The sequence below is a fragment of the Muntiacus reevesi genome, chromosome 3 (assembly GCF_963930625.1).
Source record: "Muntiacus reevesi chromosome 3, mMunRee1.1, whole genome shotgun sequence".
Lineage (NCBI taxonomy): Eukaryota > Metazoa > Chordata > Mammalia > Artiodactyla > Cervidae > Muntiacus > Muntiacus reevesi.
In genome coordinates, this window is record NC_089251.1 from 150,020,953 (window position 1) to 150,036,681 (window position 15,729).

The 15,729-nt window shown below is 39.6% G+C and overlaps 1 protein-coding gene across 6 annotated transcripts in view; it reads left to right on the plus strand.

Annotated features, from left to right (window-relative positions):
- ANKRD44 (ankyrin repeat domain 44) overlaps positions 1-15,729 on the plus strand; it is a 305,459-nt gene that overhangs the window by 219,066 nt on the left and 70,664 nt on the right. For all 6 annotated transcript variants that reach the window (XM_065930903.1, XM_065930904.1, XM_065930905.1 and 3 more), the window contains exons 11-16: positions 2,590-2,672; positions 3,848-3,911; positions 5,896-5,964; positions 7,152-7,292; positions 9,128-9,208; positions 12,397-12,508. In XM_065930903.1, the coding sequence (XP_065786975.1) occupies positions 2,590-2,672; positions 3,848-3,911; positions 5,896-5,964; positions 7,152-7,292; positions 9,128-9,208; positions 12,397-12,508 (550 nt within the window). The remainder of the gene's footprint in view (positions 1-2,589; positions 2,673-3,847; positions 3,912-5,895; positions 5,965-7,151; positions 7,293-9,127; positions 9,209-12,396; positions 12,509-15,729) is intronic.

The following is a 15,729-nucleotide window of genomic DNA, read 5'->3' on the forward strand; positions in this document are numbered from 1 at the left end:
TTCATCCACCTCATTAGGACTGACTCAAATGCACTCATTTTTATGGTTGAGTAATATTCCCTTGTATATATGTACCTCACCTTTTTATCTGTTCATTTGTTGATGGACATCTAGGTTGCTTCCATGTCCTAGCTATTGTAAATAGTGCTGCAATGAATATTGGAGCACATGGGTCTTTTCAATTTTGGTTTCCTCAGGGTATATGCCTAGTAGTGGGATTGCTGGGTCATATGGTAGTTTTATTCCTAGTTTTTTTTAAGGAATCTCTATACTGTCTTCGATAGTGGCTATATCAATTTACATTTCCCACCAACAGTGGAAGAGGGCTCCCTTTTTCTCCACACCCTCTTCAGCATTTATTGTTTGTGGGTTTTATCAAAGAGAATTTTTGCTAGGCCTTTTAGAGTTCTGCCTTGCTTGCCTTCTCAGTTTTATAAGTAGACGCAGAAAAAAAATGAAATTATTAGCTAATATAGAGTGTGGTGAATTATCTAAAGACAATGGGGTTAAATGTTAAGTTTGGCTAGAAGTATAAATATAACACTGAGTCTATTAAGCTTTATACTTTTTATGTTTTTCTTAATTGTTTTGTTACAGTTTGATACTATTTTCCCTAAGTCATTTGCTTGTATTGTTTAATATAAAGGTAACTATTTTATGTACCTATATAAACTATATCATAAATATTATGGGTATATTTATGTATGTATGATATTATTAAAATATTTATATTTTTACACACACATACACATACATATAAAGAATGAGGAAGACTCAAAGAAATCTTTAAAAATCCACTCTTTGATTTAGTCATGTTCTTACAGGAATTCACAATGATTCTAGAAAATGTTCTATCCATTTTCTTCTTGCAAGCATCCAGTAATGTTTAATCATAGATTTTTACCTTAACTCCTCAAAACAGATAAAATGGTTAGGTAAAATCTTATTAGCTTTAAGTTCCATTTAGTAAAGACCTTTTAAAATAGGTTATACATCAAAAAAATTAGTGTGTTTCATTGGCGTCAGAAGGGAACAATATAAATAGCACAAATAAAAAGCTTCTTTCCCATCCCCCAACTCCCTCTTCTTTTTCATAAGCATCAAGGTTGTCACTGATGCAATTGCTTTTCAGAAATTTTTTTTTTGTAGATGATGAGAGAGGCAATTACAAGCAGTTCTCCTCCACAAGACACTGCCTGCAGACGGGCAAATTGCATCCCTTGATGGATGCCAGCTACTGTACACACTGCGTTGGAACTCTCCATGTAGGGAGAGGGAAATGAACAGAGGGGAGACCGAGCAAAAACATCAGTAGATAGACGTTTCGATGAAAAGACAGAGGTGGTTAATTGCTGGCAGACTCAGATTTTGCAGAACGATGAATTATCTGTGAACATGTATATACTTTCACAAATTCATGCACATCATAATAACTTTTCCATGTAGAAAATAAAATTCATGTATCTGAAGCTTAGCAAATTCAAGTCACATGTGTTTTTTATTCAATATAGAATGTGGAAATGGGCCACTTTGTGCCAGGGAAGAAACTTAGATGACTCATGCTGCTGGTGTAAATATAGACAGCCTGCACTCCTTATGTTATGCTGTGGATTTAAAAAATCTCAAATACACTGTCTGAATGAAATGAGAGGTTACGAGACGAGATCACTAACATGCTTTTAAGTACACAGGAACTGCCTGCTGACTCTGTATGTTTTGAATTATGAGTCAGCACAGGACTTTGACTTTGGGTCCTTGATTGAGGAGAAGTGATGGGCAGGAGGAGGAGGCTTTCATCCCAAGGGCAGAAAGCACTGCCGTCCGAAGGCTGCCTGTCCCTCAGGGGATTGTTCCAGGGACTGTGTTACGGTAGGGGTCAGTCTAAGGAGTCCTGTTCTGGTTTCTTTCTGTACTACTGTTAGGGAAAGTATGCTAGATTTATGAAATATATGTAAGGTTAAAGTTGACTATTTCGTGACTGATTTTTTTATGTGGGTAAATGTGCAATATAAAAAGCTACCAGAAAGATGAAGCTTCACTTGTCAAAGGTAAACATTAGTTTTTATTCTCATCCAAAATTTTATTTCTAATAATACAGCCGTCACTAGCTCTTAGCAAAGAGATGACACATAGTAGGTCAACAATAAATAATTGTTTATCAACTCAAGGAATAAAACAGGTTGCTTTTCAAAGTTGAGAGTTGGTCAGCTTCTTGTTTTCTCCAGCACTTAGCAAAGTATCTGATGGTTACAAAGTGTTGAATAGATGAACGAATGAATGTGAATTCCTAAAATTGCTAAGCTGAAAGAGTAAAAGAGAAATTAATTTTAAATGCTAAGAGTCACTGTTTATGTGAAATGTTTTCTTAAAAAATATATTTTTCTATTGTTATGGGATTTTTCACTGTGGTTTGAGTCCAGGATTTTATTATTTTAAAGTAGAGATGATTGCATAATTATTTCAGCCAGGAGACCCTAAGCAAGGTCTCATGGATTTAATTTTCATCAGAGACCTTCTAGAAAGGTCACCCCCTTCTGCGTGTATCAGGAGATCTGTAATCGTGAGCTGCTCTGCTTTTTTCTTCCTCAGGTGTGGAATCCATAGCATGTTCCCCTTACATTTAGCTGCCCTCAATGCTCACTCTGACTGCTGCAGAAAGTTACTGTCCTCGGGTAAGTAACTCCATTACCACAGATGACGCATAATGTGTCCTGTAAATGAGCCGTGTAGCTTCAGGTGTCTGGTCAGGGTGAGTGGCTGCCTGTGCTTCATGTCATTCATGATCTGATTGGCAGGATGAGCTGTGTCCACAGCTACCTGCATGTGACAGCTTCCAGCAGTTCGTGGTGTTGAAACTGTTTGAACGTCAGTATTCTGCCCTGGAGTGAGAGTCTTGTCTGTTTATCAAGTTAGAACTCCGGTGATCCAGAGTGGGAGGCAGGCAGGGATGGCCATAGCTTACAGGAAGCTTGTCGTAGGAGGAGAAGACATCTTTGAGGCTTAAAGTGGTGATGTAACATTTCATATTCTTCAACAAAGAAAAAAGGCCAAATCCCCTACCTTTTAATAGTAGAAATGTTATATTACCATCCCACTCCGTGGGCTCTGAAAAATCACTGTGGTTGATAACCCTCCAACTAGGTTTTATTTTTATTTTTTTAATGCGGGCCTATTTGGAACCAAGAAATTCTTTCTGGTTTGGAGCTTTGCTAGTCTTTCTTAACAATGATTCTGCCAACCTCCATGTATTAAGAAGTTCCTGGCTTTCAAAGGTGATAGAGGTCTGCAAGGCAAAGATTGTTTATGAATTAATTCAACAGATATCCCAGAGGCTTTTTTTATTACTTTAAGTTCTTTTCTTACGGTTGATTCTGCTTTCACTGCTTTTGGCATGCTTAAAAATAACCCCCGCATGAAAGCACGTTTCCCAAATCTTACACCAACTGAAAGCTAATAATGCGCTTAAGAAAATCTCTCTTCTAGCATGTTGTGATTACTCCTTTGCTTTCCATGTTTTCTCCATGTGTTCTGTCTGCCTGTCTATTGCCCTACTTATCTCAAATTGGTTTCATAAATTTTTATCCTGGGATTGAAATACGGGGCTGCATCTCACCCAGGGCTGAATGTGAAAATAAATTCTTCTTGACTTCACGGTTCTTCCTATAAAATTGCCAAGCTTGAGCAGTTACCATTCGTTTCCATGACAACCTCTTTCTGACTACAGTGGCTTGCGTTCTGGTTTTTCTACTAACTGATTTTTCTGTCTCTGCAATGTTTCTTGTGGTTTAACTAGGACAAAAGTATAGCATAGTGTCCTTGTTTAGTAATGACCACGTGCTGTCTGCAGGCTTTGAAATAGACACCCCAGATAAATTTGGAAGAACGTGCCTTCATGCTGCTGCTGCAGGAGGGTGAGTAATTAGCAATTCTAGTTGTTTTCTCGTGACCTAATTATGAGTCCACCTTAATTGACCGAAGTCGTCTGTGAATCAGAGGCAACTTCTTTAATAAAGTGGGTAAGAAGTGTTTCTACCAATACCAAATATTATACATTGAATTTCCAGATTGCTCAAGTGTTTGCTTTTCCAAAGAAGCATCATTAACCCATCTTATATAGGAAATATTTTTTCTCTTGTTTTCTTTTCTCTCTCTCTCTCTCTCTTTTCTTCCTTATTTTAGATTGTAGGTCTGTAACCTACAGAATATGTACCTACTTGGTACCTCTTCCACCAAAAGAAAGTAATTTGAGATTTGTTCCTAAATTTTTTGTCTTTTGTTACTAGAAGGAGAGTTAATGATCAAGGAAATCCAAGGTTGAGTTAATTCATGTTTCTTTAAAGACATTTTAGTCCTACTTCAAAACTTAGTTTTAAGTTCTAATAATGATTAAATGTGAGCAAAAGTGAAGAAAACTCAAAGGATAAGCAAGAAGTAATTTAATCCTTGCCTGTTTTTTTTAAGTTGTAAAGAGAATTTTTCATGAGATACTCTTTTTCATATCAGTGGTTAGGTTAAGACTCTGATCAATACATTGTTGATATATGACCATGCATTGACCAAACATGGCTCCCCTCAGATGGCCTCGTTTGGGTAAGGTGTTGGATCTTAACCATTTTCTTAGTCTTTAGGGAATAGCAGTGCTCCATGTATAATCTGTATATGACCAAAGGCATTACCTATTTAACAGAGGTGGATTGACTGTGAAGCTTTAGGGCCCGTTATTTGTACATGTCCCTTCCAAAGTTTTGTATTTAGTTTTATTTTCATAATTTTGGTATTTTTTTTTTAAAGAACCTCCTTCTCCTCACCCCGTCCCCCCAAATCATATGAGCTTCCTGATCCATACAACATGGATCTGTCTGCCTTTGATCCTTTGGCTTCATTCAGGAAGAGACAGGTGTTTTACATCAATTGACATGTTATACCAACACATAATGCTCTCAGAAAGTTTCGCAGTTTTATGATTTAAGCAGTTAGTTCTTTGAGAAAGGTGACTGTAAAGGGTGGATATGGGGCAGGGACAGCCTTGCTTATACTTATCGTTAATGAGATCATCTTTCTTATTTAAATGATAATAAAGTAGTAAATCCTAGGCCACTTCTTAGCATCCCAGGTTTGGAACAATGATAGATGAATGTCTCATTTTATGCCCCCATTTTAAAAAATATCAGACCTGTACAGAAAGTGGCAACAAACCATTCTGGATTCATGTCTGAAACTCCTGTTAGGATTAATATTTAGCTCTATGCCCTTCAATAGGAAAATTCACTTCAATGGGTCCTTTTCTCTCTACTAAGCATGATTTATTGCTTCTGCAAATGACAAAGAAGCTGGAAGATCACTACACTCCATTACATCATTTTCGGCCTTGGTTCTACACATTCATTTACCTAGATTACCAAGACAGGGAAATGCAGCTGGTTTATTTTCCGTTAAGGAGAGTCTGGGTCGAAAATGGTTATAGTGAATTCATTCTGCTGTGATAAAAGGTAATGCTCATCCATTCTGGCTCATTGTTTAAAAGTGACATGAAATTATTAGAGGTTTAAGGAGTTGTTTCATAAACTCTTAATGGTTTTGAAAGAAACTTTTAGGATAAATGATGAAACCATCACTGAAAGGTTTCATCATGTAATAATCATTAAATTCTTTAGTCATGGAATCGAAAATGTCCCATCAAGCTCTTTAATGTGTTGATATATTAGTTTTGAAAAAGGAATTGTAGGAACTTTAGATCCTTATGATATGACATTACTCTAATGTGTTAGGTTATTTTTATGGTAGCAGAATTTAAAGTTAGTGTCCTCATTTCATCTGTGCAGAAAAGAGCTCTTTCTGAAGACAACCCAGCAATTGACCTCTACCATCTTAACAATACTTTCCCTGTCTTTCTAGTAATGTGGAATGTATAAAACTCTTGCAAAGCAGTGGAGCAGATTTCCATAAAAAGGACAAGTGTGGGAGGTATGTAAACAGGGAACTCTGCTTCAAGTGCCTAAATAAAAGGCGTGGGGAGCAGTCCGTCTGGAAATCGTGTTATGTTGAAATGGTAAACAGGGAAGCTAGCTGGGGAGATTCCATCCTCAGAAGGAAATCCCTTTTTATAGCAAAGCCAGACACCAGCAAAGCAGGCACAGGCCACAAGGAAAGGGTCTCCTTTCCCAGCTTCTGTTTAGAAGCGCCAGTTGTTCTGCTCCTTCTGAAATAAAGAACTATATCCATGTGGGAGATTGCATACTTTATAGATATTATATAAAAATATTTACATACATAATCCTCCACATGGATATAGTTGAGAAAATTCTCTGTATAGCAAAGTAGAGCACTTTAGTTCTTCCAGGACAGAATTTGTTCACAAGATCTGGAGCTCTTTATTATATTTATTGAACATTTCATTTTGGGATAAATCTTGAGACACATTTTAAACATGAAATACACACACACACATACCACCCATAACCCCTCTGGTTATTGGGATGGTTTAGAACTTTTCTTGCTTGTCCTTTGCATAGCTAAGTCATGCTGCAGTACTAGCTGGTCCAGGGATCCAGTACCAGTAAACAACACGAGGAGGGTAGAGGAAATGAGGACATGATCAAAAAACCCTCAGTTTAATCTGTTTGGAAACAGCATTTTGGGAAGAGAGATACTTTGTAAAGATAGACCAGGGCCAGCTTGGGAAGGTCTTCAATTTCAAACTAAAAAATCAAGGCTTTGTTCACTGGGAAGAACTGAAGGTTTTGATACAGGATTATATACGAAGGTGTTGGACCTTAGAAAATCCAGTTCTTCATTCATGGCAGCTGAAAGTTACATGGAGGTTGGGTTAGGGCAAAGGAGGCCAGTCTGGATAGTATTGCAAGAGCCCAGAGGAGCAGTCATGAGCAGTCATGTAGATGGGAACCAGGATAGGCACTTGGGATGGGAAGAAAGGAGATCCACAAGTGGGTGGCCTATTTGAAGCCACCGTCTTTGCAGCCTTCGTTCTGACATATAAGATATTCTAGAGAAAGGCGTGTATCTCTTGGCCTCCACACTCAGAGCCAAAGATCTTTCCACATCTCTACAAATACCGCTGTCTGTGCTGGTGCTGATGATGGGGATCTGTTTTTCAAACTGAATGATGTAATAAATTCGTGTTTGTTTTCCAGGACTCCTCTGCATTATGCAGCTGCAAATTGTCATTTCCACTGTATTGAGACATTAGTGACCACAGGGGCCAGTGTGAATGAGACTGATGACTGGGGCCGCACCGCTTTGCACTATGCTGCTGCGTCAGACGTGGACAAAAAGTAACAGCAGCCTTGGCCTGTTTCTTCGGGGATGGGAAGAGGGGGGAGGTGGAAGAGGGAAGGCTTGCTGAGTTTTCTTCATACTGCCTCACCAAGACTGTGAGTGAAGAATCGCTCTTATCTAGACTCGAGGGAGTTTGAGTTGGTTCCTCCATAACCCCGGGTTTCCCATTCTGCTCTCTTTCCATTTGATTAGTACACGTCACTGCACAATTGCATCTCCTCTCTGTTCTTTGCATTGAATGCCAAGTGGAGCTGTCAAGCTCAGGTTTTCAGTTCATTCAAAATCTCGTAATTTATTTTGTCGTATACTGAGGTTTTCATCATCACCGCTTACATGCTTCATTTGCTGTAAAACTTACATTTTCTAATAAATATGTCATATGTAAAAAATATCCACCTTTGCATAATCCCAGTAGTCTTCAAATGCAGCATCAATATTTTATTTTTAAAAATAAGTATTTAAAAAAATGGACATTTTTCAAACCTGGGCATGAATCCTCTTTCGGAAGCTGGAAGACAGGAGGTTGGTTGCCCTGATCATGTTTGGATTCTAGGTGGCTTGGAATGGAAAGCAAAAATAAATGAACCAGTTCTAGGGGAAAAGGTGGGAGAGATGCCCACAGTTTGAGATGCTCTCAAAGACTTGAGGATCAGGTCCTCCTTCATAGGAATACTTTTTGGTGACCCTGTTTGGAGAACTGTTGAGTTATTTGGATGTGTTGAGTTATATGGTCAGTGCTAACTCCCTTTCTTGTAGAGCAATGGCTTTTAAACATACTAGACAATTACCTACACACTCGGCTTCCCTGGTGGCTCAGAAGGTAAAGAAAGAACCCACCTGCAATGCAGGAGACTGGGGGTCAGTCCCTGGGTTGGGAAGATTCCATGGAGAAGGGAATGGCTACCCACTCCAATATTCTTGCCTAGGAAAACCCATGGATAGAGGACTCTGGTGGGCTGAAGTCCACAGGGTCATAAAGAATCAGACACAGCTGAGTGACTGACACTAACTTTACATCACGATCCAGTATACAGACTCATGTATATATGTCTTATACATATGTATGGAAAATGGAAAAAAGATTTCATAAAATCTTTTACTTTTGCTATGTATGATGCATTTTGATATCTTTTATTTCATTAAAAAAAACCTACTGACTTCAACCCTCTAAACTGATTTGATAATTCAGTCATAGATCATGATCCGTATTTCCAGTTTGGAAAACACTGCTTTTTTTTTTCCTTCATATGATACTGGCAAGTCTGATGTAGCCTCAGGGTCCCACAGCCACATGTTCTGAATTCAACAGACATTTATTGAGCATGCATTGTGTGTCGGGCTCTGTGCTATTCACTTGGAACAGAATGGGGAATAAGCATCCTTCATCTGTTAAGATCTAGAATATGAATCCTAGATGGTGCAGAATTTCTCTGGTAGATGAGGGGTGCTTGGGAACCCATTCCTGGATAAATGAGATGCTCAACTGAGAAGGAAGCAGCAAAGAATGTGGTAGGTGTCAGGGAATTTTGAGCTAAATCACTTTCTCTTTCCCTGGGGAGTTTAGAAAACTTATGGAAGAGTGGGCAGCATGATTGCTGCCTTAATCATTGATACCTCGGTGGAAGTTTTAGGAATACCGTGGATTCCTTAGCAGAGAAAATCTTTACTGGATGGACTTAGAGAGAGCCATGTATATCCCCCATGAAAAATTAGCAGTGCTTGCTTCTTTGGGGTTGGGGGGTGCAATTCTTAAGATGTAAATTGTACCAAAATCATTAGCAACTTTGCCACTAATTGTAGTTTTGTTTGTTTGTTTGCCTTTGCTGAGAAGTAAGACTATCTTAGGAAACGCCCATGAAAATTCGGAAGAACTTGAAAGAGCCAGAGAGCTGAAGGAAAAGGAAGCTGCATTGTAAGTTTCTTCTCAGCTTCGGCACAAGGTGTGGTTACTGATGCTTTGGCTGCTGCTCTAGGTTGCCATGTGGGCCTGGCTTTACTATTTTGGGGTCTCCCTTGGGGTCTTGAGGAAGTGATGTGGGCCTGCCTTTGATGAAGAAGAAACTGTTCTTTTAATATATCCTTCAAATAGGCTGTTTTCATACAAGATACATACTCTTCTAAAGATACACACTCCTTCTAAAATTGAAACCTTTGCAGCGATCATCACTGTGGTTGGGCAGCAGTTTTTAGAACCAGGTGTCTTGAATATCATTTCTGATTCTTCCGTGTGTCATGTGCCTCAGGGGACATACTAAAGCCTCCTCTGAGGACCTCAGGCTCTCCTTTTGTGACCTGGGGATGACTGTTTAGCAGATTCTATGAATACATGTTTTGAGATTTCAGTGTGAAATACACCAGTTGTACTCTCCCCGCCCTCTCCAACACACTCTCATCAATTTACAAACAGCACCCTCCTCCCCTGCAGACAGCTGCTCTGTTCCCTTCATCCTACCTGCCCCTTTCTGGTGTCTTGACAGAGATTCAGCTGTTACTGTCATGGAGTGAGTGCCAGCACCCAGGACTGTTGACACCTGGGAAGCTCTAATGTTTCAGCCTCTGAGAGTCCTTCCTGGACTGGAAGTTGTGGTGAGAAGGTTGTGCAGTGCCCAGCACGTAGCTGGCGGCCAGCATCTCTTTGTTAAATGAATGAACAAGCCCACATTTTGTGTCCTGCCCCTGTGAGAGCTCTGGGACTCAACTTTGTCTGTGACTGGGGTGGGCGCAGGAAACAAAGCTGTAAGTAGAACAGAATAACCACAGTTTTGCCCTAATATTCCAAAATTAAAGTAATAATATTCAAAGACTGTAAAATTTTAAGCCACCTCAGCAAATGCTTCCTTCTCCAATGAAATGCAAGCTTGCCCCAGGCCAGAGCAGCCCTCTTCCAGCTGGTGGAGAGGGATGGAGCAGGAAAGGCAGGAGAAGGCAGGGACCAGCCTACTGGGGAGCTTTTCCATGCAATAAAAGGCTACTTCCTTTTGCAAATACACCCTTAATCTAATGTGCATCTCTTGATTTTGTGGCCTAGGTGCCATAGTTACTAGTCCAGGGCGCTAGGTGGTAAAAAAGACAAGCATTCCCAGTTAAAAGTGGATTTCATTTCCCTTAGGAAAAATGTGGAGAATATTCACATTATATAATACTGTTGTTATTTCTAATAGTACTCTTGGCAATTATGGGCTTCCCTGGTGGCTCAGACGGTAAAGAATCTGCCTGCAATGCGGGGGACCTGGGTTCGATCCTTGGGTTGGGTAGATTCCCTGGAGGAGGGCATGGTAACCCATTCCAGTGCTCTTGCCTGGAGAATTCCCATGGACACAGGGGCCTGGTGGGCTACAGTCCGTGGGGTCACAAAGAATCAGACATGACTGAGTGACTAAACCCAGCAGAGTGGACAGTTATAGTTCAGCTATGTTCTGCATTAAATAGCTCTTTGGGTGTAATTCCCATTGTTTTCCAAATTACATGTTAAATTTATCAACTGATTTTTTAGAATATAATCCTTTCAGAAGCTAGGGATTGTGTGTCCACAAGAAAGCTATCCCTATTGTGATTTTACTTCAAGAGCCAAATTCAGTTTAAAATGAGTCACACCTGGGATTCAGTCCATGGGCGTTTCATTATGAAAATTAAAAAAAAAAAGACTTCCTTTTAAGGTAAATAACCAAATACAGCATGATATATCAGGTCTCCAATAATAGTTTGATTTATTACAGAGTATTTTATGGATGAACCATGTGGCATGTAGGTATTTAGTTTTAAAAATTTCTCTTTCATCAAGTTTTCTAAAAATTAAAATGTCTGTTTTAATATCTGTCTCTGTGTGTGATTTATTTACTCCTTTTGCCTTATACCGAAAGATAGATAATGTCATTTTAAGGTTTCTGAGTAAACTAGAAATTTTCTATTGGGAGGTCTTATTTAATATACAAGCTTCTATGTAGAATCTTGCGATTTTGATTTGAGTATGAATTTGAACCAGCCTAGACTTGTAAAGTACATGTTTGTCCCTGTGTCAAGAAATATAGCCGATATAAATAATACATCGCAGCACTCCCTGTCTGGCTCTTCGCTCTTGGACCAGCCTGGCTGTCCCGTTTGCAGCGAGCCCTGAGCAAAATACATCACATTGCTTGTGTCCGGCTCTTCAGCAAAAGCAGTTCCACACCCCTTCCTCTGACCTATTGCAAAGATTTTTTTTTTTCCCAGAAAAGTTACAACTGTGTCAGAAAAGGCTTTTAAAATTTATTATTTATCATTTTACTCTAGTCTGTATTCCTAGTGGTACAGTGTCGGCCTTTTTCTTCAGAGGTGGTGACTGAATTCATCTTTTATATTTTTTAAATGTTGGCCCAGTCCTTATGTCTTTTTTATTGTTTTGGCTATTCTTAGATTCTTTTCTGTTATTGTTTTCTTACTCTTTTAAACTTTCATTTTCCAGCCTTTTAACCTCAGAGTCTCCAATAGCAAGGTTAAAAAATAAACCCACCTCTTTTGAGGTTTATCCCTTTGCAATGCCTTGACCACTTCTATATTATGCTGAAAACTTATCTTTTGAACACGGAGCTCTAGAAATTTTGATGACAAGCCGGTCCTGTACCTTAAGATGGAAAGGGGAAAAATATTTAATTATCCTCTAGTTCCTAAGTTACTCCCTCTAGTTCCTAGGCTTCCCCGGTGGTTCAGCAGGTAAAGAATCTGCCTGCAATTCGGGAGACCCGGGTTCCGTCCCTGGGTTGGGAAGATCCCCTGGAGAAGGGAACGGAAACTCACTCCAGTGTTCTAGCCTGGAGAATTCCATGGACTGTAGTACATGGGGTCATAGAGTCAGACACGACTGAGCAACTTTCACTTTCTTCTAGTTCCTAAAGCCTTTCCTGAATTCTAGAATGGCTATTTTAAGCTAAGATAAAGATAGATGCACAAGATACACATAAAACATCCAATATTTAAACCCTAATTGCTGTAGAATCTTTAAAGAAACACTTCAACTCACAAAGCTCTTTGTGGCACATTCACAGTAAGAGAACATTAACATTGATTATCCTTTTTGGTCTAGGGATGTTTTCTGAAATAACATCTCATCTTTATACTTAACAGATGTCTAGAATTTCTGCTTCAACATGATGCAAATCCATCTATCCGGGACAAGGAAGGCTACAATAGCATACATTATGCTGCTGCCTATGGCCACAGACAGTGTCTGGAATTGGTGAGCTGTTTTGATTTGTTTTCTCTAACATACACACACATACACCCAAGCCGGAAAATGCTGGTCTGAATCTCTCAACAAAGATCCTTACGGCCTAATTCAGCCCCCACTAGAAATCACCTGGATTAAATTGATCAGGCAATTTTTTGGCAAGTGATTAAATTGTTTCCTTTTATAATATGTAGCTCTCTTTGTTCCATTTGGTGGTGCTGCTGCTGCTAAGTCACTTCAGTCGTGTCCAACTCTGTGCGACCCCATAGACGGCAGCCCACCAGGCTCCCCCGTCCCTGGGATTCTCCAGGCAAGAACACGGAGTGGGTTGCCATTGCCTTCTCTGTTTGTTCCATTTATTCCCATTCTAACCTCAGAGCTAACTACCAATTGATTCTTTTCCACATTAACTTGGACTAGGAATGTTAGACTCTGGTACGGACACAGTTTCTATTCTGAAGATAATTTGGATGTATCAAAGAAGCTTAGTGTATATTTCCAGAGTCACGCTTAGCACCCCAGTATTTGATAACAGTGTCATAAGATGACTTACATAACCATTAGGCATGTGGGTTTGTCGTAGTCCCGCATCTATAGTTTAGGGAAAGAAATTGGCAAGAGTGTAACAGCAGAATTTACTGGAATTTTTAAACTAGTCCACATTTCAAACCTATAGTGATCAAGAAACACTTGATTTGGAGTCTGAAATTCCTCTGTTGGTACAGGTTACCGATGCAAAGTCAGATGTCTACAGGGACAAAAATATAAAATAAACAAGTGAAGTGAACCCACGTATGAAATAACGGGTTGGTGGGGACTGTGGCAAATAGAGAGGGCAAGCTCTGTTTACGGGGAGAGACAGCTAGTCAGCAGGAGCTGATGGAAACCAGGTGGTACTGCAAACCCAGCTTTGCTAGAATTCCCGTGTTTCAGGAGAAACTACAAATCTAGGCTTTTTATGTGGGATTTCCTGTTTTGAAAACACTGGGTGGGCTAGAAAGAAAAAATGTGGGTTTGTGGCTGAATCCTGCCTGCAGGCTACCATTTGGCATCTTCTGATCGTCACCCTTGGTTCAGCCTCACCAGGATACATGGGGTATCCCAGACTCGCTCTCTGACCCAGTGATAGGTGTCACCTTCCTTACGGGACTCCATCTCTCTTCCTTGTCCTTCTGAAGGAGAAGTTCTAAAAGGAAAAGTTATTTGAGTTATTTGAAATATGTTTGGGGAAATACTTGCCCCTCATCAACTGCACGGTTTATTGGGAAAGGCATAAGGCAGAAAGCCCAAGAGCAGTAGTGAGAGCTCCCACATGGAAATGACTCAGTGACGTCACAGCAAGATCCTTTACCTTTGACCTTGCTGCTGGTTTCAAATGGTTCCACTTAGGGTCATTCTTACTACATTTCTGTTAACTGTGATTGTGGGAAAGTGTTCATGAAGACCACCCAGTTTGGAAATGAAGAGGTGATTATTCTACTGTTGACTTTTGTGTTATTTATTGATGAATTTTACCTGTCTTCTTCATTCCTGCAGACTTCCAAGTCTTCTTTTTCTGAGGTTCTTGTGGATGCTAAAGATTTCCTTGCTTGACTTTGGAGGTGGCATTTTTTTTTCTCTCCAGTTTAGTTCTATCATTATTCCTTTTCCAGTTATTGTGTCTGCATAACAAATCACCCTTAAAAGTTAGTGGCTTAAAACAACACTTATCACTTATTATCTCTGTTTCTGATCAGGAATTCACGTGTGAGTTAGCTGAGCAGTTCTAGTTAATATCCTGTGAGGTTACAGACAGTGTCTGGGGCTGGCATAATTTCAAAGGCTTCTTTTCTCACTTGTCAATCACCTGGGTAGGAAGGTTCAAATTGTTGACGTTCCTTGGCCTTTCTCTCTATATGTGGTTTTCTCTAGCATGGTGTTTCCAGAATAAGTAGATGTTTTATATGGTGCTCACATTGCCCAAGGCATCTGCCCTAGAAGAGAGTGTGAGCAAGAGTGCTAGCAAGTGAAAAGAAGAGACCATATTATTTTTTAATGGTTTAGCCTTGAAGTTCAGGTTTTGTTGCATCTGTCCATTGCCACAGTCACAAAATCCCGAGAGGTGAAGCATTGACTCCACCTTCCAAAGGGAGGAGTATCAAAGAATTTGTGGACATATTTTAAAACCACCCAGTTCCATAGGAAGATGTAGGAAGCCAGTGATATCGATTAATTTCTAAATTAAATTGAATTTAGAGTAGAATCTTAAGTGGCCAAGGGGCAATCTCTTATCTAAGGTGAGCAAACAAAATCACAGGGGGATTTACTGGGTTGTCCAAAGTCATAACTCTGGTCAGTGGAGAAAGTGGGGCCATGATCAGGAATCTTGATTTAAAAAAAAAATTTTTTTTTTTTACCACATTGTTGTTCAAAGCTTTACCACCACCCAAGGCTTTTTGACACAGAACAAAATCTTGTCAAGACTTAAGGCAGTGTCACTTCTTCCTTCTAATACCAGTCATGGAAGTTGATCTAGACCTGTCAGTAAATAGGATTTTTTTAGATCCCACAAAAGAAAGGCTCCTCACAAAGTGTGTGTGTGTGTTAATCAGTGGCCGAATAAAGGTTTACTACTGTAACTATTCATATGAACCTGCCTTCCAAAGTGTGCTTGAGACATAGCTGTCTTTCATTGGTTTTCTCTATGAAAACCATCTGTCATCATTGGACATATGAACATTTATTTCAGATTTTGTTATTATAATCTTGATAGTTTGTGCTGTTTTAAAGTACTTTGTGGTATTTTAAAGAACTATGAACGGAGGTTCGTGACATTGTACAGGAGACAGGGATCAAGACCATCCCCTAGGAAAAGAAATGCAAACAAGCAAAATGGCTCTCTGAGGAGGCCTTACAAATAGCTGTGAAAAGAAGCGAAGCAAAAAGCAGCAGAATAAAGGAAAGATATACCCATTTGAATTCAGAGTTCCAAAGAATAACAAGGAGAGATAAGAAAGGCTTCCTCAGTGATCAGTGCAAAGAAATAGAGGAAAACAGTAGAAGGGGAAAGACTAGAAAAAGAAAATGAGAGATACCAAGGGGACATTTCATGCAATGATGGGCCCAATAAAGGACAGAAATGGTATGGACCTGACAGAAGCAGAAGATATTAAGAAGAGGTGGCAAGAACACATAGAAGAACTGTACAAAAAAGATCTTCATGACCCAGATAATCACGATGGTGTGATCAC